Source organism: Rhizophagus irregularis, chromosome 32, assembly GCF_026210795.1.
Source record: "Rhizophagus irregularis chromosome 32, complete sequence".
NCBI classification, from domain to species: Eukaryota; Fungi; Glomeromycota; class Glomeromycetes; order Glomerales; family Glomeraceae; genus Rhizophagus; species Rhizophagus irregularis.
Window position 1 is genome coordinate 520330 of NC_089460.1, and position 25912 is coordinate 546241.

General features: G+C 27.1%; 10 protein-coding genes across 12 annotated transcripts; 6 read left to right on the top strand and 4 right to left on the bottom strand.

Annotated features, from left to right (window-relative positions):
* Window positions 1-2048: 2048 nt before the first annotated feature.
* OCT59_022911 (uncharacterized protein) lies at window positions 2049-2318 on the top strand (the record flags this gene model as incomplete). The annotated part of the gene is made up of 1 exon (XM_066150441.1): window positions 2049-2318. The coding sequence occupies one exon, from the start codon at window positions 2049-2051 to the stop codon at window positions 2316-2318; it is 270 nt and encodes an 89-aa protein (XP_066006475.1).
* A 1812-nt stretch (window positions 2319-4130) lies between these two features.
* OCT59_022912 (uncharacterized protein) lies at window positions 4131-4418 on the top strand (the record flags this gene model as incomplete). The annotated part of the gene is made up of 1 exon (XM_066150442.1): window positions 4131-4418. One exon carries the CDS (start codon window positions 4131-4133, stop codon window positions 4416-4418), a length of 288 nt encoding a protein of 95 aa, XP_066006476.1.
* A 1723-nt stretch (window positions 4419-6141) lies between these two features.
* Window positions 6142-7130, top strand: OCT59_022913 (uncharacterized protein). Its single transcript, XM_025321610.2, has one exon. It carries the CDS (start codon window positions 6179-6181, stop codon window positions 6848-6850), a length of 672 nt encoding a protein of 223 aa, XP_025168403.2. The 5' UTR covers window positions 6142-6178; the 3' UTR covers window positions 6851-7130.
* OCT59_022914 (uncharacterized protein) lies at window positions 6956-8534 on the bottom strand. Its single transcript, XM_025321609.2, has 7 exons — window positions 8463-8534; window positions 8168-8257; window positions 7962-8089; window positions 7748-7873; window positions 7587-7669; window positions 7400-7499; window positions 6956-7324 (listed from the first exon to the last, which is right to left on the bottom strand). Exons 1-7 carry the CDS (start codon window positions 8518-8520, stop codon window positions 7187-7189), a joined length of 723 nt encoding a protein of 240 aa, XP_025168402.1. The 5' UTR covers window positions 8521-8534; the 3' UTR covers window positions 6956-7186.
* A 241-nt stretch (window positions 8535-8775) lies between these two features.
* OCT59_022915 (uncharacterized protein) lies at window positions 8776-10293 on the top strand. Of its 2 annotated transcripts, XM_025309578.2 has the most exons (3): window positions 8776-8870; window positions 8952-9243; window positions 9320-10293. In XM_025309578.2, the coding sequence occupies exons 2-3, from the start codon at window positions 9016-9018 to the stop codon at window positions 9905-9907; spliced, it is 816 nt and encodes a 271-aa protein (XP_025168401.1). In that variant the 5' UTR covers window positions 8776-8870; window positions 8952-9015; the 3' UTR covers window positions 9908-10293. The 2 variants fall into 2 exon arrangements, with proteins under 2 accessions (XP_025168401.1, XP_066006477.1); XM_066150443.1 differs by having other exon boundaries at window positions 8952-10293.
* A 169-nt stretch (window positions 10294-10462) lies between these two features.
* Window positions 10463-12423, bottom strand: OCT59_022916 (uncharacterized protein; the record flags this gene model as incomplete). The annotated part of the gene is made up of 4 exons (XM_025321608.2): window positions 10463-10675; window positions 10755-12023; window positions 12115-12299; window positions 12372-12423. 4 exons carry the CDS (start codon window positions 12421-12423, stop codon window positions 10610-10612), a joined length of 1572 nt encoding a protein of 523 aa, XP_025168400.1. The 3' UTR covers window positions 10463-10609.
* Window positions 12424-13816: 1393 nt separating this feature from the next.
* OCT59_022917 (uncharacterized protein) lies at window positions 13817-15601 on the bottom strand (the record flags this gene model as incomplete). The annotated part of the gene is made up of 7 exons (XM_025321607.2): window positions 13817-13927; window positions 14006-14161; window positions 14232-14391; window positions 14468-14591; window positions 14666-14814; window positions 14882-14976; window positions 15101-15601. 7 exons carry the CDS (start codon window positions 15599-15601, stop codon window positions 13817-13819), a joined length of 1296 nt encoding a protein of 431 aa, XP_025168399.1.
* Window positions 15602-15777: 176 nt separating this feature from the next.
* OCT59_022918 (N6-adenosine-methyltransferase subunit mettl14) lies at window positions 15778-17752 on the top strand (the record flags this gene model as incomplete). The annotated part of the gene is made up of 6 exons (XM_066150444.1): window positions 15778-16370; window positions 16443-16506; window positions 16582-16897; window positions 17007-17089; window positions 17174-17297; window positions 17379-17752. 6 exons carry the CDS (start codon window positions 15778-15780, stop codon window positions 17609-17611), a joined length of 1413 nt encoding a protein of 470 aa, XP_066006478.1. The 3' UTR covers window positions 17612-17752.
* On the bottom strand, window positions 17348-19515 carry OCT59_022919 (uncharacterized protein; the record flags this gene model as incomplete). The annotated part of the gene is made up of 6 exons (XM_066150446.1): window positions 17348-17987; window positions 18101-18248; window positions 18330-18587; window positions 18664-18770; window positions 18857-18949; window positions 19011-19515. 6 exons carry the CDS (start codon window positions 19513-19515, stop codon window positions 17980-17982), a joined length of 1119 nt encoding a protein of 372 aa, XP_066006479.1. The 3' UTR covers window positions 17348-17979.
* A 195-nt stretch (window positions 19516-19710) lies between these two features.
* OCT59_022920 (uncharacterized protein) lies at window positions 19711-22922 on the top strand. Of its 2 annotated transcripts, XM_025323645.2 has the most exons (13): window positions 19719-19794; window positions 19880-20120; window positions 20200-20294; window positions 20571-20709; window positions 20776-20849; window positions 20937-21136; window positions 21204-21288; window positions 21356-21420; window positions 21494-21599; window positions 21684-21825; window positions 21903-22009; window positions 22073-22154; window positions 22220-22922. In XM_025323645.2, exons 1-13 carry the CDS (start codon window positions 19744-19746, stop codon window positions 22471-22473), a joined length of 1641 nt encoding a protein of 546 aa, XP_025168396.1. In that variant the 5' UTR covers window positions 19719-19743; the 3' UTR covers window positions 22474-22922. The 2 variants fall into 2 exon arrangements, with proteins under 2 accessions (XP_066006480.1, XP_025168396.1); XM_066150447.1 differs by having other exon boundaries at window positions 19711-19794; window positions 19880-20294.
* The last annotated feature ends 2990 nt before the right edge of the window (window positions 22923-25912 follow it).

The following is a 25912-nucleotide window of genomic DNA, read 5'->3' on the forward strand; positions in this document are numbered from 1 at the left end:
GGTTGGAATAATAGCCAGTCGGGCAATAATATATTTCATGCAATATAATATTTTTTTCAATTTTCTGAGCCTTATCGGGATCTATCAAAATTTGTAGTTGGCTCATTTTGATTCTCTTTTATAATCACAAAAAGAATGGCATTTTAGAGGCCTTATTCAAGGCAAATAAGAACATGTGAAGAACATAAAGCTGAGCTGGAAGAGGAGAACTATCATCTTCGTAGTGAATTGCAAACAGAAGTGGATATTAATTACCAGAATGAAAGACGAATTAATCAACTGGAGTGAGATTATTCCTGATGTGAGCAGAAAATTCAGGATCTCAATAGGAAAATAGAGTGTCTTGAGAATGCTTCAGAGGAAGAAATATCAGAACTGAAATCTGAAATCTCTAGCCTAAAAAATCAGTTATATCAAGCTAGGAAAGATGTGCGAGATAAGGGAAAATATATTTCTAGTTTAGAAGAGTGGTTAGTAGAATCTGAAGAACAAGTTGAGAAATTGCGATGCCAGATCAAGACCATCTCATTACAAAAAAATTTGCCAGAATGAGGGAATTCTCCAGACTTGTATAATCCTAATATTAACTTAGAAATATCTACCATTATGGAGCTAGCAAATGCTATAGATGGTTATGTAGAAAATAGGACAACGGTCAGGGATATTCTAATAGATCAAATAAAAAAGACGACAAGGTAGGTACGCCAAAAAAAGAATAATTTACATCAGGATTTAGTCCATGAGCAAAGAAGGCACTATGATGCGGAGGCTGAGCAAGATCTTGCTATTATGTGAAAAGATCTTGCTAAAGGAGCGATGGATAGGGTTGTTGGTAATCTTTAGCAGTTGTGGGCTAATGCCCAAAGTCAAGTAAATAGAATGTTAGGTAATATTAAGGTTACTTGTCTAAACCTCTTCAAAATCCTATGATTAGTTTCGTCAAAATTTTACTATAGATTTATTATAGTTTCAGCAAAGTTTCGGCAGTTTCGGCATTTATAATAAGTTTCAGCAGTTTCGCCTTTCTCCAAAGTTTCGCCAGTTTTTTAATATAACTTTAATATAGTTTCGGCAGAATTTCGCTTTTTGGTGAAATGCCATCTTGCCTAAACTCCTAGGTTTCAGCAAGCAACCTTAGGTAATATAACAGGAAAGCGAACCCATATTGGTGTATTATTACGGGAAAAATTTGCCTTACAGTTATTGTATCAGAGAAATGTCTACCACCTACAGCGATGTAAAGGAGATATAGGTTTATTAGAGTATAATCGTGACAGGCTCTATGAGTGATATGAGAAATGGAAAAATAAGACTCGAGCAGAATGCCAGAATATTTTAAATTTGCAGGGACAAATTTTCGCATTACAAAATAATCTTTTACATTTAGGGATGGCAGAATATACACTAAAAAGATTCTCAGGTAGAGCGGATGAAAATATAGATGAATTCATAAAAGACTACAGACTCCATTTTACGGCGTAATTACTTACTGCATAATGCAGTGGTAAACGAGCTTTAGAACTATTTCGTCATGCTGACAGATGAAGCATTACGCTGGATTGAAAACAGTATCATACAGTGCATACAACCTAAGTCCCAACAAAAAAAATTTTTAAGCGGCAAATTTTTTACATTATGTAATACTAATCCTATAATTTTATTGGTCAAATTTATTTAATTTAAGTTATAATTCTTAATTCTAGCCAAATTTACATAGTTAATAATTAAACAAAAGTAATTTTGGCCAGGACTTACATGTAATTCTGGTCAGAATAAAGCGGCCAAATATTTAATTTAATAGTAAAATATTTCAACTTTGAATTGCTACTACTTTATTAAAAAATACTTTACAGGAAATTTAAAAACATAGTTTTATTAAGCTTAATCTGGTTTATCATTGTATGTTTATACTTTATGTTTATCTTTTTTTTTGAATGAATAGTAGTGATTTAAATTTCATCAAATTTAATTGCTGGGACTAAGTTGTATGCACTGTAGGTAAAAAATGGCAATTGTATCATGTAAGATGTGAGAATGTATTAACAAATATGGCTGCTATAGTGGGCTTAAATAATGCTCAAATAATAGCGGCCATGATCAATGCACCAGATGGTACTTTAGCACCAGCATTACCAGCTGGCGCTACTGGTGCTACAGTTATTTCAGCATATAATGTTCACGCGGATGAGGACTGGTCTCTCACTGGAGGATGTCCTGTGGACGCCGGTACAGCAACTAATGCACCAAATGGAGCTTTAAATAATAATAATCATATAGTCTTTTCTGATATCAACATTAGTCGTCATTTATTGGTTTAAAAGGAATTATCTCACAGTTGTTTGAGAGCAACAGGAATTGATCTTTGGTACTTTGACTCAAGGATCTGATTCAATTAGAAATTACTATAGAAAGATAAACAAATATGCTAACTGGACGAGAATATCTGATCATGAAAAAAGAATACAATTTATACGTGGTTTGTCTCCTGAAAACAAGTTGGAAATGAAGCATCTGGGTTTAAACAGGACCTCAGAAAATGCTTATATATGTAAGGTACCAAGGTGCTTAGTCAACATAGAAAAATTTTATGATGTAAGAATTTTATAATGCTTAATTTTGAAAAAATTTTATACTATGTAAGATAATTAAATTGCATATTTTTGGTATTATTTTAAAATACTAAGAGTTTTTAGTTGCTTATTTTTTATATTTATAGAACTTTTTAAAATATTATATATTGAATTTATAATTAATTTTTATTTTATTTTCGCTAACGGTGAGTATTAATTTTGTACTACATTTCATAATTTTATATAAATACACAAACAAAAATTTTTTTTTAATGAAATTTCAGTTTATTTTTTCAATGTTTTATTAATTATCTTTCAATAGTATCTTTTAATTTTTATTAAACTCAGTGTATTATTTTTAATATAAAATTACTATATTATACATGTTTATTTTGTTAAATAAAATTACTGTAAATATGTTTTACTTTAAAATATAATTTCACTACTTACCATTTTGGTTATATCAAATTATCTTTTATGCTTAAGTAAGGTTGTTCAGCAAATTAAATCTACTTGTATTTTAATTTTCATAAGGCTAAGTATGATATTTATATAGAAAAGCATATTTTTTATAACGATAATAACTTTTAAATTTTTCACTTTTTTGTTTACAACTTCAGAGCATAATTTCACCACTTCGGTCAAATGAAATTGACTTTCTAAATTAATTGAAAGTTGTTTAGCAAGGTTGAAACTACTTATATATTAATTTTCATGAGTGTGGGTATAATACTTATGGAGAAAAGTGCATTTTTCATAACAGTACTAACTTCTGAATTTTTTATTTCTACGTTTACAATTTTAGAGTGTAATTACACCCCTTTGGTCAAATGAAATCGACTTTCTAAATTAATTGAAATTGTTCAGCAAGGTCGAAACTACCTATATATTAATTTTTATAGGTGTAAGTATAATACTTATAGAGAAATTTACATTTTTTGTAATAGTATTAATTTTGGATTTTTCTTTTACTGTTTATTAACTTTATTAATTGAATATTGTTAATCTACTTGTATATTATGTTTAGTTTAGCTTCACAACATATTTAAAATTGAATTTAATAAAATATATTAATTAATAAATATATTTTATAAATTATATGTGTTATAATAAAAATTTAATTAGGTTAGAAGATTGATTTGCTTATTTTTATATAATTTTTAAGGTTAGATATAATGCTTAGCGATCATAGTAAAAACCTATACTTAGAGCTACTAATAAAAAAAATTTTTGGGACCTTACCTATATAAGTATTTTCTGGGGTCCTGTTTAAACAGACCTTTAAATGATGAATTGATTGAAACATTGGAAGAGATTGAAACGAAAAGGAGTAATTTGCTTCTGAATGAGGATATTTATAACCAACCAGTTTTTAAAACAAAGCCAAAAGTACCTTCCCATTAGAATATTACTACAAAAGATGTTGATAGGATTGTAAATAGTAGGATCTAGTCATTACAACAATCGGTGCTAAATCTATCACCAGTATCTTCTTCTGGCCAGGAAAATATCACTAAGGCTGATTTGCAAGAAGCCATAGCTAAATCCTTTTAAGAGACTATGTCTCGAGCAACTAAGACTCTAGGTAATAGTAAAAAATCAGCTAATAAGAAAGCAGAAGACCTTATTATTAGACATTTTTTAGATGATATACTAAGAGAAAAAGGTAATGTAGCCCCTAGCAATGATTATAATTATGACTCTATGGATGATATTACTGACAGTATGGCCGGCATGACACTAAATAATGCTACAATAAAGGCTATCAAATCTGCTGTTAAAAGTGCCGTTAAGAAAAATGTACCAAGTGTGGTAAATTTGGACACACTTCTCGTAAGTGCTCTGTAAAGAAGAAAAAGAAAAGCAAAAAGTTGAAGAAAGGTAAGGTAATGTAGTATTTAAAATATATAATAATAATCAATTAAAATATTGATTATGATTATTACATTATTTTAATTTTATTAGCTGATTTTATAAGATTATTATGAGGATTAAATTGCTAATAATGATATTTTTCCTTTTTATTATTTAAGATTCTTAAATAAATTTACTTATTTATATATGTATTATTTGAGTTTTTTTTATAATAACAGCTATATATTATATATTAAAAAGGTTATTTATAATATTACAGTTTGTGAATTTTTATATTAGCTTTTAAGAAATGAATTAATAAAAGGAAATAAAAAAGAAATAATACAAAAAAGGGTAATCAATATTGTTATTGTTATAAAATAATAATATAATAAAGTTAAATAATAATTATCTCTAATTTGAAATAACAAAAGTTAGTAATATGTAATATAATAACATGTAGAATAATATCAGGAGGTATGAAAGAATTAATATTGTATTAAAACTATTATTATTAGCAGTTAATTATTATTATCTTTTGTCCTAATGTGATTACCCTTTAATTACTGTAACATCACTGTACACCCTTAGTTTCTCCGTTCTTGTAAACAAAGGGTGTTTTAATTTGTTATAAGACACAAATCACAATTTCCCAATTCTACTCAAAATTAATAATTAGATACCTCTAAAGACTGATCATATCTTTTACTAATCCAAACTATAAAGTAGTTAATAATAAAGATGCATCATTATAAACAACGAAAAAAAAAATAAGTGATATAATACTACATCAAAAATGACAAATAAATCATGTTAAAATTAAAAATACGCAGATAAAAAAGAACGAACATATTATCTGACTGTTATCATTATTTGTAATACAACATTATCATTTTATCAACCTTTTGATAATATTTAACTTTAAAACCTTACAATGACATAATTTTTTTTTTCTATTTTAGTATCTTTTTTTTTCCGAATAAATATCTTATCAGTGAGTGATACAACATATAAACAGGCATTTTATAAACAATGTTTATAGTTTTGTTGTTTATTCTATTAACGCATTTAAGTATTATTTCTTCAAATATAGTAATTTATAACAATAGTTGAAATTTACTTTCTTAATTTAGTTGTTAAAATGTGAGATGTGAGATGCGAAAAGAGAAAAAAAATTATGTCATGAAGAATATTTTCGCGTCGAAAATGTGCCAAGACAATTATGTCATGTAATATGAAGTAGAAAAAGAAATTCCCATAAAGAAAAAGAAAAAAAAGAAAAAAAGATGAGTTTATACAAAAAATTTAGAGAAAATAGAATTTCTTTACTATGAAACCATAACATAACATAACTGGCGTGAGAATGTGTTAAACCGGAAATTTTTTTTTAAAAAAAAATTTCCTTTATTTTCTCATGACGAGTAAATGAAATGTTATCTCAATTTTGCCAAATTAATTATCAAAATCCCAAATTTCTTTCTTTTAAAATATGCACATGCAAATCATACAGGATATACTCACGTGTAACAGATGATCTACAGGTTATTTTGACCTTAGAAATACCTCTCATATAATCAGCCGAATAAGCCTAAAAAGAGAATATATCATTTTCTGAAACATTATTTTTTAAATAATCCGGTTATGTCCGATTTAAAGTTCATAAATATTAAGTTCGCTAATTAGTATATATAAAACAACAGAAAGAATTCGTTAAATTATTATTTTCATGAAAAAGATTCTTATAATTATTAATTATGGAAATATTCAAAGATTACGATTTAAATAATAAATCTTTTAAACATCCTTTACAAAATCCATGTTTTAGATATTATTTGGTTCATATTAACCAATCTTATGATTTTATAAAACTTTGTAATGATAACTTATATTTAAAAAACGCGTATAATGATTATTTTAATCATTTAATTGATGAATGTTATAGACCGAAATTTCCACCCGATATAAATGTTGATGATTATATATTATGCTTTGATAGTGGTTTCACGGTATATCAAACATATATTACTAAATATATGGAGAGATTAGAAATAAAACTTACTCAGTTGGAACTTTCGTCCTTGGCGCGTCATTTATGGGATAGTGAACCACAAGAAGTAATTCTTCATTATAAAAAACTTTCGGTTCAGTTAAAATCAATATACGAAGAACGATTAAATAAATTACTATTAAATAATTCTCAGAAGAATATTGAAAATAAACGTAAACATTCATCGGATGATTATGATAACAATTTTGATTATGATTATGATAATGATATTTATGATTGTGATAATGATGATAATGATTATGATGATGCGGATTCCGTCTCACAAGATGATAATAAACGTCAACGTACCGATCTATTGGATCCGGATTTTGACTTTTGTAACGAGTTTTGTAACAATTACTCAATTCAAGTGATTTAATTATTTAAATTATTTAAATTATTAAAATTATTAAAAAAGGATATTATAATATGGTGTGTATGTAATATATTATTAGTTAAGAGTTAGTCATTTTATATACTTTATAAATTAGTTAAAATTTTTATTATGAATTTATTTATGCTTTTTTATTGAACTGTGATGTTCAATTCAAATATGTTTTTATATATGTCTTAAAAAAATGTCTATAAAATAATTAGATAAATAAATAATAATAATAATATATATATATATATATATATATAAAATGTTTCCTTTTTTTCCCTTTCCGACAAAAGATTTATTTTATATTTATATATTTCAAAGATACAATTCTAATTACTCTTTTTTTGCTTCGTTCTTCTTCCTAATACGAGCCGAACTTCGAGTTGTTTGCGATTTTAGATGTTGTTCGGGGAGCCAACTCTCATCAAATTTATCTGATTCTGAGTTGTTATCTTCAGTTTTAACAATACGCTTTACAAAAAGAAATTAAAATTAATTAAATATTAAAAATTAATGTTAAATATTAATTTATATTAGTTATATTACCTTTTTGCCTTTTTTCGTTTTGGCTCCGCCGAAGAAAGATTGGAAGATCAAATATCCCATACCACCGAAAAATCCAATAAGAATCAAGTACATGAAAACTCTAATAAATAATAACAATATATATATATATATATTAGTCCTATAACATAAAAAGATCATATGTTTGTATAACTTTGAGTTAACTTACAATTGTAAATCAAAAATAGAGACTTCCGGGTCAACAACTGTAACCGTGTCATTATAACCGACACCTCTAAATTTCTTTGCATTCTAATGGATTTTAAAAAATTATTAGAGTTCGAAAAGTAAAAAAGAAAATAGTGTTTTCTTTTCCTAATATAAGTTTACCTCATCAGAAAAAAAGACGTAAATATTGAGTCCTAATTCTTGAGGTGGAAATTCCGCGTAGAAATTATAATTAACCTCAACATGATCCATGGAAGGTGCGGCAACAGAATATTTATAGGCTGTCAACTAGTTATATTTGAAAAAAGTTGATTTGTAACTGCATTGTTATAAAGAAAAAAATTCAATAACCTTTTATATTCGAAAGCAATCTTACATTACGATAAATTTCAGATGGATTATCTTTGTTGAATAATTGACCTGTTACCGTTTCAATGGTATAATTAGATTCTCCTTTATTATCGAATGTAAGTTTGACAGTATTCTTTTGGCCATTTATGATTTCTACGATATTAAGAAAAAATTATGATTAATTCAAAAATATGATCACTTTAGAATAAATTAATAATAAATAATACTTACGATTAAAAGGATTGTCTGTGAATTCGCCAGAAATTTCTACAGTTTTTGGTGCATGATATACTTGTGTTTCTTCGCTCTCAGCACCAAAGGCTATTTTGCAAACCAAAAAATAAACATAAGAAAATTACTCAATATTTTATGAATTTATAATCAACTTAAACCTTTATAACATTATAATAAAGGAGTAAGTCTATTCAAGCTATCCAACGCAATCTCACTTTAGACGAGCTAGTATCATAAACTGTTCTCACTAGTGAAAATGTTTATAAAAAAAATATATAATGAAAAGGGATACCTAATAGCGGAATAAACAGTAATACTGCTAGAAAAAATATGGAAAGTATATTCTTCATCTTATGTTTTGGTTAGAAAATTTTGAGCGAGTTTAAATGTCTGGCGTTTTTATATTCAAGTACTTAATAAAATGTGGCATCATTTAATTGGTCTACACCAAACAATAATTAGGCAACATGATTGGTTGTTTATCTTACTGAATTAATCTCGTGATTAACGAGGCAGAGTTAATGAAACGTGTCCTTTTTCGACAAGCTAAAATTCAGCGCTGTTTTATCCAATTATGGTAATCGTAATCCCAACAATCTGCATTCAAGATATAACGTACATTTCTTTCCTTTTAATGCTTCTAATAAATGATATTTAAATACATTTTTTTTTAATGAGTTAAAAAAAAATATTCAAAAAAGTAACGTATTTTTATTCTTAAGCCTGTTGAATTTTTAAAGTTTTTGAACGAATTTTACTTAAGTAAATTTATTTTTTTTAGAATAATAATATTTGACGTATTTTGACATATTTTTTTTTATTGAATTACAAGTTTTGCTTAAATAATGGAACAAGTTCAAGCGTATTCATCAAAAGCTGAAGACCTTCTTGAGACAATTTCTCAGCCTCTGAAACCTCATGTTCCATCAATTGCTCGTTTTCTAATTGTAGTAACGTTTTTAGAAGACGCGTTAAGAATTGTGCTTCAGTGGTTCGATCAATTATATTATCTTGAAAAAGTCAGAGGCATGCCATGGGGAATAACACATATATTTTTAGCTGCTAATGTCATTGTAAGTAAAAAGTTATCAATATATTATAATCATTGAAACAAAATTTTCAAATTAAAAATTAAATTCGATTGTTTAGATGATGTTTGTTGGTTCATTCATGGTTGTTAAAAGAAAGTATACTGAATATGCAGTTGGAGGGCTATTTTTAGTTGTTGTCGCCCAATCCATTGGTTATGGTCTTTGGAGTGAAGCTAATTTCTTATTAAGGAGTCTTTCAGTTATTGGAGGATTGTTAATGGTTCTTTCTGATGCATTCTCTAAAAAGAAATCAGTTTTTGCTGATTTACCACAATTATCTGAAAGAGATCGTAAAACATATTTTCAACTTGCAGGTCGCGTATTATTAATTTTTCTATTTATAGGATTTATTTTTCACGGAGAATGGTCACTTGCTCGTGCTGTTATATCAGTTATTGGGTTTGTTGCTTGTATAATGGTTGTAGTTGGTTTTAAGGCTAAATGGTCCGCTACTTTCTTGGTTCTTTTCCTTTCTATTTTTAATTTAATTATTAATAATTTTTGGTCTGTTCATCATGCAAATCCACAAAGAGATTTCTTGAAATACGATTTCTTTCAAACTCTTAGTATTATGGGCGGTTTATTGTTATTAGTAAATATGGGCCCAGGAGGAATTTCTATTGATGAGAAAAAGAAAGCTTTTTAAAAAAAAACCGAAAATGGTTTACATAGAATACGATGATCAAAACAATAATTTTTATTAATAATTATTTTAGGTTTTTTCATAATATTTTATGTGTGAATATAATAGTAATATTTTGATAAATAGACAATCAATCTTAAATATTTCTATTTGTAATTATTTTTTTGTAATTTTTTTTCTTAAAAAAAAAAAAGTTTGATTGTCACAAAATGCATCATAAAAATTTATTGAACTGTTTATCATTACATACAGTGTACAGATTTTCTTTTTTTTTTAATTATATTAAAATATCATATTTATTATTCTATAAATTAATGCGAAAAAAAATTTCTTTAAATGTTATATAAATGCAAAGGAAATAAATAAGTAAATAAGTAAATTTTTTTTACAAAATAATTATTTTTTTTTTCTTTTCTCTTAACTTAATAAGAGAAGAAATAAAATAATTAGTGAGAAAGATTTAATAAATGAGTTAGATATGTAATGAGTTAAAATAATCATACAGTTTTAAAGAAAGCGAAATTAATTTTCCAGCGCGTTCTTTACAGTTATATTTTTCCCATAAAAACCTTTATATAAAATAAATACTCTAATTTTGCTCATCTATTTTTTAAACCACTTTAAGAATCAGAATAAATGCCGGAGTGATCCGTTTCATCATACACATATATTGAATTCACAGTATTTAGACTTACAAATTTAGCATCATGGTTTTTGCTTTTTACTATGCCCACCTTCAAAGTTCAAACTTATGAGAGCTAATAACATATCCTTAAAAAAATTAAAAAAAAAAATATTCAATAATTTTTCTTAAAAAAAAAAAATAACTAATAAAATAATTGTTCCTTACTTGAAGAACGTGTATAATAATTACTATCATCGTGATTACCATTTTAGGATGACTTTCAAAATCTTTCATGGCTTCACGTGATATATTGTGATTAAACACTCTCTTATATATTGTCCGTGTGATTGCAGAACTTGCAAGTTCAAATGCCCATATAACACAACTTGCTCGTAATGTTAACTTATAATTGAATGCGTTACCATCTTCAAAATTAAAATATGGATATACTCGATTATTTGGTCCATTATGTATTATATATATCCAACAAATAAATCCAAGCATTGTAGCATTTTCTGCTAAATTTCTAATAAAAAATGATCTCCCACAATATTTTTGATATTCATTATAATCTCTCCTTCTAATTCCAACATAATCTACAAGAAACTCATGAACTTTACGCGTCATACATAGTGGATAAAAGATGCAAACCCACAATGAACTTGCGGCTTGAATAAGAATATATTGTTCACTATCACGTAAACGGGCGAAAAGATTACGATAAAAGATAAAGTAAATCATAAAAAAGTAAAGTTTGAAGACGAATTGTAAGGGATGCGACTTAACTCTAGTTTCAATAATATATTCCGTAACTGTGTCAAGAATATAAATAGTAGCAAGCCACGAATAAACATAGATAAATGCATCTATGCCAGAATGTGTTTCAGGTGACATTAAAAAAACATGCGCATAAGCTTCACCAGCTATGAATGCCGCAATTACAAGGAACAATGTGGTGCAAAACCACAAGAATCTAACATAAGAAGCTGGTATACGATATTCTAATTGACGTTCAAGAAATGTTTTTTGAAGGAGAGTAAGAGAATGTCGATAAGTGTTTCGATTTTGTGAACGAATGACAACAAATGCCACTAAAAGAGGCATATTCATTGTCATAAATGTGAGTAAAACCCACGTTAAAGTATATTTTTCTAATCCAGTAAATAAATATATCAACACTCCAACTAAAAGTGACATGAGCCAAAATACACAATACGCGAAACGACCTCCAAGCCATTTTGGCCACCAATTAAGAGAATAAAGATCAAATATTTTTGTGATCATTAAAAGTGCTATGGCGTTGTAAATACCATAATAGAAAAATAGAAAGAACCAAAAATTGATCTCTACTTTTTCATCTTTAAGATAAGAATCAGTATCATTTGATGGAGAATAAAGACCTAATAGACGTTTTTTAATGTGATCAATTGAAAATATGTTACTATCATCATTAGGATCATTGTAAGGAACAGGTATTGCACACCAAGCAAGAACCTAGAAATATGATATAGTGTATAAGTTTATTATTATCATAAATTATCTATAAAAATAATCATGTAATGATATGTTTATTTATAAACCATACCACTGCAACAGGGAGTACGCTAAACTTCAACTGAATCTGAGCCCAATTATAAACTTGCTTCCTTGAAGGCCTTATTTTGTGAAGAAGGTGTGTATTTTCGTCAGGTTCCGTTTGTGAATTAGGTATGTCCACAGTAGATTGTCCATGAATTCCACCTGGTGTGTCTGGTGTGTCACGAGAAATTTCTATTATAATAAAGGTAAATAAGTTGATAAATAATCAAAATAGAAAGAAGTTTTAATCGCGAATCATTTTACCTTCGTCATAGTGAGAACTCAATTCGTCTTCTTGACTTGAGAAGTGGAACATTATGCGTGTCTTCTATTCTACAGCTGGCAAAATTTTTTATTAATTAAGAGAGAATAACAGTCCGGAGAAAATAGAATATTTACTTGTATAAACGGTAGATATTTTCCTATATTATTAGCTATTATAGTTTAGACAAATAAATTATATAACTACTGCGGGTAAAAAAAGGCAGTAATAGCTAATAAACGTAGCGGGCGTAAAAAAAAAATTGTGTTTGTATAATTTTTGACAAGTGTAAAAATAGCCGAATATTTAATAAGAGAAAGATTTTCAGTAAAAATTTCCTTAAGGAAACATACTGCTCTGTGGTAAGAAGCTAATTGAGTAACGAAAATGAATGAACAGCCCAACTCTACTTATCTATCTAATGTTCCAATTCTGGGAATGATTTTTTTTTCCTCTTATTAATTTGCTATATTTGTTATTTATAATTTACAAATCCTTGGCCCCTTTGGATTATTTAATAATTATTTATAAATTAATTTTATAAATTAAAGGAAACAAACTTTTCAATTTGTTTTCTAATTATCCTCCTTAGCACCTCCTTTATCGAATTCAAAGAACAAATTTCGTCACTAAAATATTTTTCTGATTTTGTGTAACATAAATCATGCATGGCGGCAAAATGCTAAGATGTTTTAATTAATTGAATAGTTAGTACGGCGGATACCGGCATACATTAAACAGTGTAAAAAGTTTACATGTGAAAAATGTTTCATTGTGAATTCTCAGTCCGATACTGTGGAGTTCTATTATCCAATTTCATTAGTGGAATTTTTTTTGGAATGATAATATAAGTTCTTTCTTTTTATGTATTAATTGGCAGCGCGAAGAAAAACGTTTTTTTTAAAGCGCATAACCATTACTTAGACCCATTACTTATGATCATTGGTAGAATTGTAGTTGTCATGACTCATGATAATCGAGTGGTTGCTTATTTTGGACAAGTTATACTAAACGCTTTCAGGGTCATCAAATGTTTGTGTAATATAATGAGATGTTTGTTTAGAATACTGGAACACACATTTTATTTATTACTTATTTTAGAATATTTAAATACAAATATTAAATATTACCTAGAAAGATTAATACTTGACTTGTTAATAATATTATTAATAGGTAATTATAATAAATTGACAGAGCTTCAAGTAAATCGACTTCTTCTGATATGTTAAGCTCATTAATTTAACTCTTTTTTTTTAGTTCATGGTAATCAATATATTTCATGATTAATCAAGCTGAGATTTCTCAAATCATGGATTCATTCGTGAACTGATTATATGAGAAAAGATAAAATCGACTAAATTAAAAGAAAATTACTTACCAAATTCAGACAATTATCCTCTCCGAACAAAAAAAAAAAAGATAATTTATATTTTTATTGATCCATATTTTATGATTTCCTTTTCTTTGCTGTAGGTTTATCGAACCCTCCATGTAAACCACCCAATTTTGATAATGTTCGTTTGTTAATATCTGTTTTTGCATTCCAAGGTGCATCTTTCTATAAATTGCGAAGTAATACAAATATAAAAAATTATGCACACGTAAATAAACGTTAATGATATATTTATTTACTCACTGCTGAAGTGTCTTGATCCGCCAAATGTGTCCATTTAGTTTGCCCTGCGCGACCAAAATTTTTAACTTGCATAACTTTGGGTAAAATTTCTCTGTGAGCTACTTCATCCGGTGTTGATAAAGTATAATCACGTTTAAGAATTTCATCATCTTCTTTCTACATGCATAGCACAAAAATAAAAATTTAACAATAATAAATAATTTAATAAAGATCAAATTACTCATACCAAGTAAAATGAGCCCTTGTGATAATATTTTTGCAGGAACTTGTATTGACCCTTTGGCTTTTCTTCGCGTTGTTTTTTAATTCGTTCCATGTCTTCTTTTAAGCGTTGTTCTTCAGACATGTTACGTCTGCGTTCAATCTCTTCGCGTTCTATTTCTCTCCTAAATTTTATTAATTGGTATTAGTAAATAATAATTATAAAATTCATAATGATTTTTTTTAAAAAAAAACACGTACGCTATTCTTTCCTCTTTATCTCTTTTAATTCTTAATAACTCGCGTAATTTCCATTGTTCATATTCTGCTTGCTCGTCAAGGCCATCGGTGTCATCAACTTCTTGCAATCCAGTATCCTCATTCACTATAATAATAGGAAAAATAAAGTACAATATCGAGAAATTCTATGCAAGATAAGATAATAATCTTAACTTTTACCTTCTTTTTGTAAAGCTTTTTGAACATATTCCTCTACCATCGCGTGTGATTCTTTTTTTCTTTCTTCAAGTTCTTGTAATCTTTTGCGTTCAGCTTCCTCTTCTAATTTTTCCATTCTTTCTCTTTCCAACACAGTTTCTCTATGTGCTCTAATAATACATAATAATAATTATAAATTTAACAAATAATTCTTCTATTAAATGAACTCATATTTACTTTGGTATAAACACAGGCTTTAACAATTTTCTCGATGTTTGCTCTTCCTCCTCAGAATCAGTTTCGTATTCAGACGTTTCTTCGCTTTCACTTTCCTAAAAAATAATTAAAATAAAGAATTTGAATTAATAATTGCAAATAATTATTAATTAACACCAAAAAAGCAAACTACTAAACCAACAATTATGGTCGCAATTAGCTGAGTAGTTTCGGTTTTACCTCTTCTTCCTCCTCTGCTTTTGTGGTTTGAGCCCTTTCTTCTTCTTCCAGAGCCTTTAATCTTTCTTCTTCTTGACGCCGTATTTCGAGCGCCCGATTTCTTTTAAGTAGTCGACGCTGAATTTCGGCGTCATCATCTAGTTCAACTTCTTGTAAAGCTTCAATTACTTGTAATTGATCTTTTTGTATATCTTCTTTCTCTTCTTCATCCTCCAAATGTCTCCTTCGTCGATCAAATACTTGTGTACTGCCTTCTTTTGCTTCTTTTAATCTTCTCAATCTACGATCTGAAGCAGCTTCCTGTTCAGTGATCTCTACTTTTTGAACAGAAGTTACTAAATCTGTTTCTTTCTGTCTTTCAAATTGTTGTTCTTCTTCGTCCTCCTCGGAAGACGAATATTCTGTTGCTCCTTTTGGAGCCTTTCCCGGCCAATAACGCTGTACCTTGACAGGCTGTGGTGCATTCTCACCCTTTGCATTAACACCTCCACGTGCTGCCATATTTCTGAATTTATTACGAAATTAAACAACATTAAATCGTAATTTTTGAATATTACTATATATGATATTATATTATGTAATCGAAAAAATCAGGTTTTATGCAGTATAACACATGCAAGCGAACGGGCCAATGACCTTAAACGGATTTTTCGTGTTTTGCAAGTCTCTCTCATAGAATGGAAAATAAATATAAAGTGGATGTCGAAGAATTAAAAGATGCTCACAACCGGTTAAACATAGTGCTTCGCGAACGTCAAAAGCGTAGAAGACACCAATTAGCTTCAATAGAAGAATTTAAAGATCTGGTTGTGGGTCAAAAATATGGCACAAAGTCAAAGAGACAAAGGACACAACATAATTTAATAACTAATAAAAATGTTTCATTGAACAATAAACATATGGATAAAACTGACAAGTCTCAAAAGAAGTCTACAAATGATTTCGAATTTAAAGTTCCATATCCAAAAAAAATTTCATTAGATGGAAAACAACATGAATATCAATACCAGGATGAAAAAACAATTCGTAATGACTATTGTCAACATTTTGTAGATTCTGGTAAACGACCTCAGAATTTTATTCGCGATACTGAATTATCTCAACGTTTCGATGAATATCCTAAACTCAAAGAGCTCACCAGAATGAAGAACGCTTTGGTGGAAAATAGAGCTACACCTCCAACATATTTAAAAGCAGATCTTAGAACATTCGACTTTAAGTCTCTTGGGACAAAATTCGATGTCATATTAATTGATCCACCATTAGAAGAGTTAGTGATATTTCAAACTTTAATATATTGTTTAAAGTAATTATAAATATTTATATCAGCTTTTGTTTTTAGATATTGTAGACGATCACCATTAGTTGCAGGTTCTAATTTAGATTATTGGGACTACGATGAAATTATATCCTTATATATTATAAAGTAGTTTCTATTTAATAATGTAAATTAAGTTATTGTCCTTAACTTACAATCTTACGCAAATCTTAAAATCGAAGACGCTGCCGCAACACCTTCATTTATTTTCATTTGGTCTGGAGATGCTGATGGGTTGGATCGTGGGCGGCAATTACTTCTAAAGTGGGGATATCGCAGATGCGAGGATATTGTTTGGATAAAAACCAACAAGAAATGGGATGGAAGTCATCATATTGAGCCGAGATCAATTTTTCAGCGTACCAAAGAACATTGTATAATGGGCATCAAAGGAACAGTTAGACGTAGTACTGACGGCCATTTTATACATTGCAACGTGGATACTGATGTTATTATATCAGAAGAGCCACATTATGGGAGTCGGTTTCATTTTTCTTTAAATCTTATTTATCTTCTTTCTAGAATAAATTTTGTTCTTAAGAACATTTAATTGAAAAATATCCTTGGTGCTTTTTGCATCTTTTCAAGTAGGCACAGCTAAACCCGAGGAATTATATCATATTATAGAGCATTTCTGTCTTGGACGTCGAAGACTCGAATTATTTGGAGAAGTATGTTTTTTGTTTTGTTTTTCAATTTATTTGAATAGGGGTTTTTTTTTTTGATTTTATTCGAGAATATTTTCAATATAACAGGATCATAATATCCGTCCAGGATGGCTAACAGTTGGTTTAAGCTTGTCAAGTTCAAACTTTAATGCGGCAACCTATGCTTCATATTTTACTGAACAAAATGGATATCTTCTTGGTTCAACAAATGGTGTGTACATGTAATGTATATTTTCTTAAGAAATCACAATACCTTAATTTAAATTTGATATATTTCATATTTTATTAATAGAAATTGAGGCATTACGGCCTAAATCGCCTCCAATTCGTGATAATTCAGTTTCTAAACTGGGACCTCAAGGCAACATTATGAAACAAAAAACAAAGAAACAACCACCTACTACGAATATTATGACAATTCCTCAGATCCCTCCTACTTTAACATTTCCTCATCGATGGATCCCGCCTATGGATGGAAAAATATATGGTAATCCACCTATGGATGGGAATATTTATGGAAAATAAGATATCGGCAGTTAATTTTAACACGATAACAAGAAAATCGTATGAATTAGTATTATAATTCTGAATTATTAATTTAGCTATAAATATCTTGAAACTTTATTACACATTAATCTTATAAAAAGTTTGTAACCCGTTATCCCCATATGAGCACATTACCGTCCCAGCCACAACTAGCAACAATTCCGTTTAATACAGGATGCCAACATGCATCAGTACAAATTCCTTGGTGGGCATTTTCAATCTTTTTTATAACTTTTGAAGACGACCATTCATAAAAATATATTCCTCCATTTGAATCACCTGAAACTATATAGTCAGATTCGGGTGAAAAATTACATCTGATTGGATATCCATTAACTAAATGTCCTTCAAATCTCTGAATTATGAGATAATTAAGGAGAAAATAAAAAAATCAACAAATCCAAATTATTAATTAAATATGTTGAGACAAAAAGGAAAAAGAGTAAATGGAATAATAATTTACCTTACGTTTATCTAGCTTCCAAGGTTTATTCATTCCGAATATTGCGATATAATTTGCATTAGACTGAGCTATGAAATAATTATTGAAAGGATGAATTCTCAAAGCAGTACATGAAAACGCTTCTTGATAAATTTGATTCGATATAGCTGTCAACTTTAACAAATAAAGATTTATTTAAATCAGAATTCGTATAATTTAATCTAAATTCATAAATTAAATGATAATAAAACATACCGAGTCAAAATCCCACACAACAATGTTCTTATCGGCAGCATTTCTAACTACGTAATCAGAACAAGTGAGTATATTATTCCCATCAGGGAAAAACTCTAAATCATTAACACTTCCCCAAAATTTTTTCGATTCTTTAATCAATTTATTAGTACGTATATCCCAAGATTGTATTCCGTCTTTTATCATGCCTGAAACAAATACATTTGATTGTAAAGGATGACAACGAAGAGCTGTAACTATTTGTGAGTGTGGGAATTTCTTTCGAAGTTTTTTATAAAAAAAAGCATTAGTGAAAGTTAAAAGAAGATTTAATAATGCTTAACAAATTACTTACCTGAATTACAGTTCCTGACTCAATATCGGTTAATTTTACAATCTTATCATATCCTCCAGATAGAATATTGTTTCGATTATGATTCCATTGGATATCTTTTACAGCTCCTGAAATTAGTAAATAAAAAAATAACAATAAAATGGAAACACCGCGAAAAAATAACAAAACTTAAAAGAAGATTCAAGTGCACTACCATCGTGGTGTAATACTTGAACACATTTCTTTGATCTAAATACATCCCATATTCGCACTGTACCATCCATAGAAGCTGAAGCCAATATCTGACCTTAACAATATCAAAGTTGTTAAAATCAATCTAACTTTAAAGTTTTATATGGAATGCTCACCAAATGAACCGCACCATAAAATCGAATTCACCCCATTGACGTGTTTAGTATCAAGATAAATAATTTGTCGTTTTGGAACAGTATTAAAATGCGGTGGTTTACTTTTGTCTTGTGTACCTTCTAATGCTGAGCTAATTTTGTTAGGTATACTTAGTAATGTACCAATCTGAGAACTCGTCCTACAGACTTCCTCATTTATTGTAGACAAACATTTTTCCTTTATTTTAGATTCAATTTCTTGTTTTAATTTTTCTCGTTTAGATATATATCCCCTAACTTTTTTTTGTGAAATCGAATCTTTCATATTAGTAGAAACATCCATTTCCTCCATTGATATTGATCTTTTTCTTTTTTGTTTATTAAAAGAAGTGTCTTCAAGCTGAGAAGAAAGAGATCGCGAAAATTGTGATGAGTTATCAATTTCTTCTCTTTTTTGAATTTCTGGTTTAATCTCCGAATCGTTATCGCTTGAACTACTGTTATATGCTTCAACTATATTCTCCATGATTAAAAGTTTGAATCGCTGATCGGCTCAAAATCAGCATTAACTTATTTGTAACACGAGACGTGCCATGTTTGTGCAAATCTTGAATGTACGTCATTTGCGTCATTTGTTTATTTTTTGCCAACTTATTGATAATCTTTTGATTTGACCGAAAATAGTTAAATTAGCAGAATATAGAGGCTTTGGCTAAAAGATAATTTTGTACTGAATAAATTTGCTCTTCAGAAAATGGCAGTATTAGTTTTTGGTGCCTGGGCAATATATATAATTATCTGCGCCGTAAGTTTTCCAAGTTTTCTTGTGAGAGAATTTTTTACATTGTTATACACATACTTTCTTACACTTTTACCTACTCTTTCTTCAGGTTTTATTCGTATTTAGTATTATATTCACAAATTACTATCAAGATAAACATGACAGTGAACGGTTAGCTACAGTGGTAGCAATTTGTTCCTTAGCACTATGTTTAAGTACAGTTGCTTTATTCCCCGTAGACATATTTTTGGTTTCAAGTACAGTTGATTTACATACAGGACTTAAACACGAATGGGCTACTAAAGAAGTTGTAGAAGGAATTGTCCATAACCTTAAATTTGTATATTATGGTGTGTTGTGACTTCAAATTTAAATTGTATCATTCACTAGTATTGTCCATTTATAAATAAAAATTTTATGAATCTTTAGGATCATATGGATTGATCGCAATATTTTGTGCATTTATTATTCCATTTGCATATTTTTATTTTGAAGAACTTGAGGAGGAACAAACAAATTCGCAGGTGATTATATTTATAATAAAAATATGCCACTCTTTAGTTAATGCCATGAAATATTATATTCCACACCATGGTGTTCACCACCAATTTACATTATAAGAACAAATAATGCTAATTAAATCTTATCTGACCATTTTTGAGGGTGCTGAGAAATTTCAATTAGTACTTGTTCATTTAGGTCATAGTTTTGTGAAATGCACTTTATGGTTTTGAGCACCAGTGGTGTGGAATAGTAAAGCTGAATATGATTATCTGTTTTCTTTTTTATTTTTATTATAGCGTGTTATGGCCGCCTTAAAATACACTGGATTCTTTGTGGCATTTGTTCTTATATGTTTATTATTTGGATTTGTTTTGCGACCAACGGAGAAAGCGCCAATCGATTTGGATTTTTTCAAAAAACTTTTATCTTCGAGTCGTAAGTCTTCTTTTTTATCCATACAAATAATTATTTATGAATTAAAGAAATTTAATTTTTCTGTAGTCGGAGAGAATAGTATCTCATTTGTTATATCTATTCTTATGGTTCTTGGAATGGTCGTGTTTATTTGCTATACCGTAAGCATATGAATAGAATAATCTTTAATTTTGTTTGTTTATTCGTTAAATTATTCAAATTTCTTGACGTTCTAACAATATGCTTAGGCACCAGGACTTTCCCTTCTTCCGATCGGAATGATTAAAGGCACAAGTAAAATTAACTCTGTATCTAATTCGGAGTTGAGTTCTTTACTCAAAGTCAATCGTGAAAAACAAAGAATAATCAATGCAAAATATTCTGACCCAACTAAGACAATGTCTAGAAAAGACGCAAAGCAATTTGAAATTTTGAGAAATGAAGAAAAGTAAGCAAAAATTTCTCGCATATTTACTACAATTAATAAAGTTGATTAATATCCTTTTTTTTTGCAGAGTGTTGCTTCGTCAGTTAAGAATAGCTACAGAGTCAAGAAGCCAATTTTGGAATAAGATTATGTTCATTCTTAGGCCATTTGAGGTATATATTTTTTATTTTTTCGTGTGTATAAAATGATAACGGCCCATTAACTTGCTTGGATTATTAGTTAATAATCGGTTTTATGTTAACTATATTGACAGCTGTAATATTTATGTCAATATTCTTAACCTGGTAAGTTTTTTATGTTATTGTGTCATTTATTTACTATCAAAAATTCAATCATGAAAATTCGTTTTTTGTTTAGTATCGATAAAGTCAAAAATTCGATTTGCGGGAAGGAATGTGGATACATAATTAATCATCCAGATATTTTTAATCCTCTTAATTTTATATTCCTTAAAGCTTCTAAAGTAAGTATTTTGATCTTTATTTATGATATTACGATATTATTATTTTTTATATCCACTAGTTTAACTTATATTTTCCCTCACTAGTATTTCCCGATCGATTATTTCTTCATGGTACTCCTTATTCTGTATTTTTTCATTAGTACAGTATATGGAGTTATTTCACTTGGAATTCGCTTCTTTTGGGTACATCTTTATAGATTCCGAAAAAGTTCTACGCCGCCTCAAGGTAAGCATTTAACTTTTTTTTCACGAAACTGAAATTTGTAAACAATTATATAATCACTGTCCATTTTTTATTAATAGGATTGTTATTTGGCGCTATATTGTTTATGCTAAGTTTGTTGGCTCTTAATTATACTTTGACAATGGTGGTTGTTCCTCAATATGCTCAATTTGGAAGTCAAAAATACGTAAGTTTACTTATGTTTATCTGATAATTTATATAATTTTACTCATTATTTTTGATTTTATAGTGTAATCATACAATAAATGGGGATCGCAATTGTACTGAATATTCACAGTTAATTGTACCATGCGACGTTACTGCACCAACAGGTAAATTAGAATAAAATTTTTATATATTTCTTTTTAAATAACTAATTAACTTATATATTTTAAAGATATTTGTACCCCGACAGTAATATCTACGTTTATTCATCGTATAACACTTAATGCACCATTTTTTGGAGTAATATTTTATTATGCACATTGGGGATTTTTAGGAGTTGCACTACTCGGATTTATGTATGCTATGATTAGATCACCTAATAATGCATTATATGATGACTTGGATGATGATATTGGCGAAGAGGAACAAGGTTTATTAGCTAATATTGGAAGAAGAAATAGAGGTGCTATTGGAATTGATGATTAAAATAATTGTAAATTATTTAATTATTTTTAGTGTATATAATATTTTTCAAAAATTATATTTCACATCACAGTCTTTAACACCGTAGTTATATGATTTATGCATTTTTTTGTTGTTACACTAACTTTTTATTCTATATTATTAATAATATGGTTAAACTGATACTATTAATGTAATAATTATATTTCACATTACAGTACTTAATGCTGCAGCATATATTTTTTATTTTGTAAGATTTACAGCATAAAAAATACTTTTTGTCAACCATTTTTGAGGTACTGAGCAATTTTAATTAGATCAACTTCTTTGATTTAGGGCATAGTTTTTGTGAAATAATGTTAAGCACTAGTGGTATATTTTAGTAAAGTCAATATTTTTATTTTATTTATATAATAGTATCAATTATTTATATATTGATTATTTTTTTTTTAATAAATCTTCCATTTAATTTTAAATATTACTACTAGTAATTTTTATCATAAAATAATTTTAACAATAAATCTAAAATAAAATTATTTAAAATTAAAATGCCATATAATTTTAAGAAAATTTTTTAATTTATACAGTATACATATATTATATGACTTTATAAAAAAAATCAATTTATAATATAATACAGTACATTACTTTTATACTTAACTAATAGCTTATATTAACAATCAATCAGTTGTAAAAGGTATCCAATAATTTTTAAAATTATTGATTAATTTTCTTTAAAAAAAAAATATTGGTTAAATTTTAATATTTAAAACTATATAATTTTTGTATAATAAATTTTAAATTAATATATAATTTAATGCAAAAAAGTTAATACACTAATATATTAATAGTAAAAAATATTTTTTTTAAAGAAAATTAAAATAATTGTTTAAATAAATTTATTTATTACTTAAGTTTTAAGACATTTTTTAATATAAATTTTATTAAAATTTTTGATTCTATAAAAATTTTTATCACTTATTAAATTCTTCAATTTCAGAAGTTTTATAACCAATAATATATCATTATATAAATCTTTATATTCTTTTATCTTATCACTTTTTCTAAAATCTAACTATAATTTTAAAGGCAACTATTTTTTAAAGTATATAATAATTTGTTTTTATTAACAAAAAGAAAGCTGGTAACAATTACAAAAGATGCAATATATTTTAATACTTACAATTTATAAAATATACAAAATAATATTTATTTTGAAAATGTATGGTTATTTTCTTTAAGTTTTTATTTATAATATCTTTACCAGAAACTTCAAGATTGTAGCAATGACTTAATGCACAGTAACTGCATATATGTAATTTCTTTAAGATTACATAATGTGGACATTATGTATTTATAATACAGTTACTGCGCATTAAGCTATCGCTACGATTTTGAAGTTTCTGTAAAGATGTATATTAAAAATATAAAACTATATATAAATTTAATAAAATTGCAGCTAAACTCTTTTTTAGTCAACTATAGTTTTTTTGTAATAAAATTGATAGTTATATTTGCATTATTTATATTTATCTTAGCGACTTAGTTTTTTTGAGTAGTTTGATATTTATTCGTTATCCTTTGTAAGTGTATGCAAATTGTTTGAATGTGATATTTCTAAAAAATATTAGTAAAATTTACTAGTTTAAAAACAGATTATAAAAAAATTGACTAATATTAGTATTAGTAATTATTGAAACTAATTAACTTTAATACTGATACTATAAATTCAATTTGGTATTAGTTTTTGCAAAAATTGAACCAAATCAAATTAATTAAAACTCTAATCTGATCTAATAATTATAAAAAAAGTCTAATTATATATAAAAATTTTAATAATTTAAAAGAAATATATAATATATATTTAGAATTTCAGTATGATTATAAAAGAATTAATTAGTAAATTTATAATAATTTAATTGATATTTAATAGGATTTTAAAATAAATTATAAATTCCATATTTTAGCAAATTAGTAGGATTCTAAATATCTTTTATCAATATCAATTAAAAATCAGTAAATATTAAAGCTAGAAAAATAAAATTATTATTATTGAATTCCTTTTATTAAATGAATTTAATGATATAAATTTTATTAAATTTGAATTATTAATTAGTTAAAATAAAATAGAGTATGTAGTTTAAAATTTTAAAAATACTCTGAAATAAGCAATTTTTTGATAATTAATAAGCAAGTTCTAATATTGACTTATATATAGATTATTTAAAATCCTAAATTAGCCCATTTTTAACAATCCAAAAAATCATTTTTTTGCATATATCTTGGCATCTAGTAGTCCAATTTTAATGAACTTTTTTTTTATTTTGTAGTTTTTATTTTTTGAGTTTTAGTAAAAAAGGATGATTTTAACCAAAAATTCATTATAGTAAGTAACCTATATATTAAATATCTGGAATTTATATTAATTAAATAAAATTAAACTTTTAAACTTTGTTGTACAATATATAAAATTTATAAATTAGTTTTTTGTTTCATTATATTACCATTATATGAAAAACATTATAATTTGAATATAAATCTCTTTTTGAATTTACCCTGAATATAAAAGAGTTCTTCAATTGTACTTATTTATTCAATTCATTATATTGCAGCTGTAACAGTTTAATAAAATTTTCCATATTCTGTTATTTCTGCAAATTACAAAAAAAATAAATTTAAAGGATTAATTTTATATTCACCAGTGGTTAATTTAAAATTAATTCACCAGGGGTGAATTTACCTCTGGTGAAATTCACCAGTAATATGATAATTTTAGGTTTATATTAATTTTGTTTGTATTACGTTTTACAATTTCATACACGTAAATAAAAATTTTTTTATGAATTTTTTTAAACTGTAACTTTTTTTTCCAAACATACTATTAAACCCATACAACTCAATTTCATAAATTAGAAATGAAATTTATAGAGAAATTTGTGTTTTTATAACACTACTAACTGTTTAACTCCTAAAGTTTTATATTTTTTATTTAATAACTTTAGAGTGTAATTTCACTACTTAAGTCAAATGAAATCAATTTTTTTTATTAATTAAAAGTTGTTCAACAGAGCCAAAACTACTTGTATATTATTTTTTATAAGTGTAGGTATAATACATATAAAGAAACCCATATTTTTCATAATGGTACTAACTTTCAAAATTATTTTTTCATTTATTAACTTCAGAGCGTAATTTTACTACTTTAGCCAAATGAAACCGACTTTCTAAATTAATTGAAAATTGTTCAGAAAGGTCGAAACTACTTATATATTAATTTTTATGGGTATAGGTATAATATATATGGAGAAACCAACATTTTTCATAATGGTACTAACTTTCGAATTTTTTTTTTTTTCGTTTACTAACTTTAGAGCGTAATTTCATCACTTTAGTCAAATGAAATCGACTTTCTAAATTAATTGAAAATTGTTCAGCAAGGTCGAAACTACTTTTATATTAATTT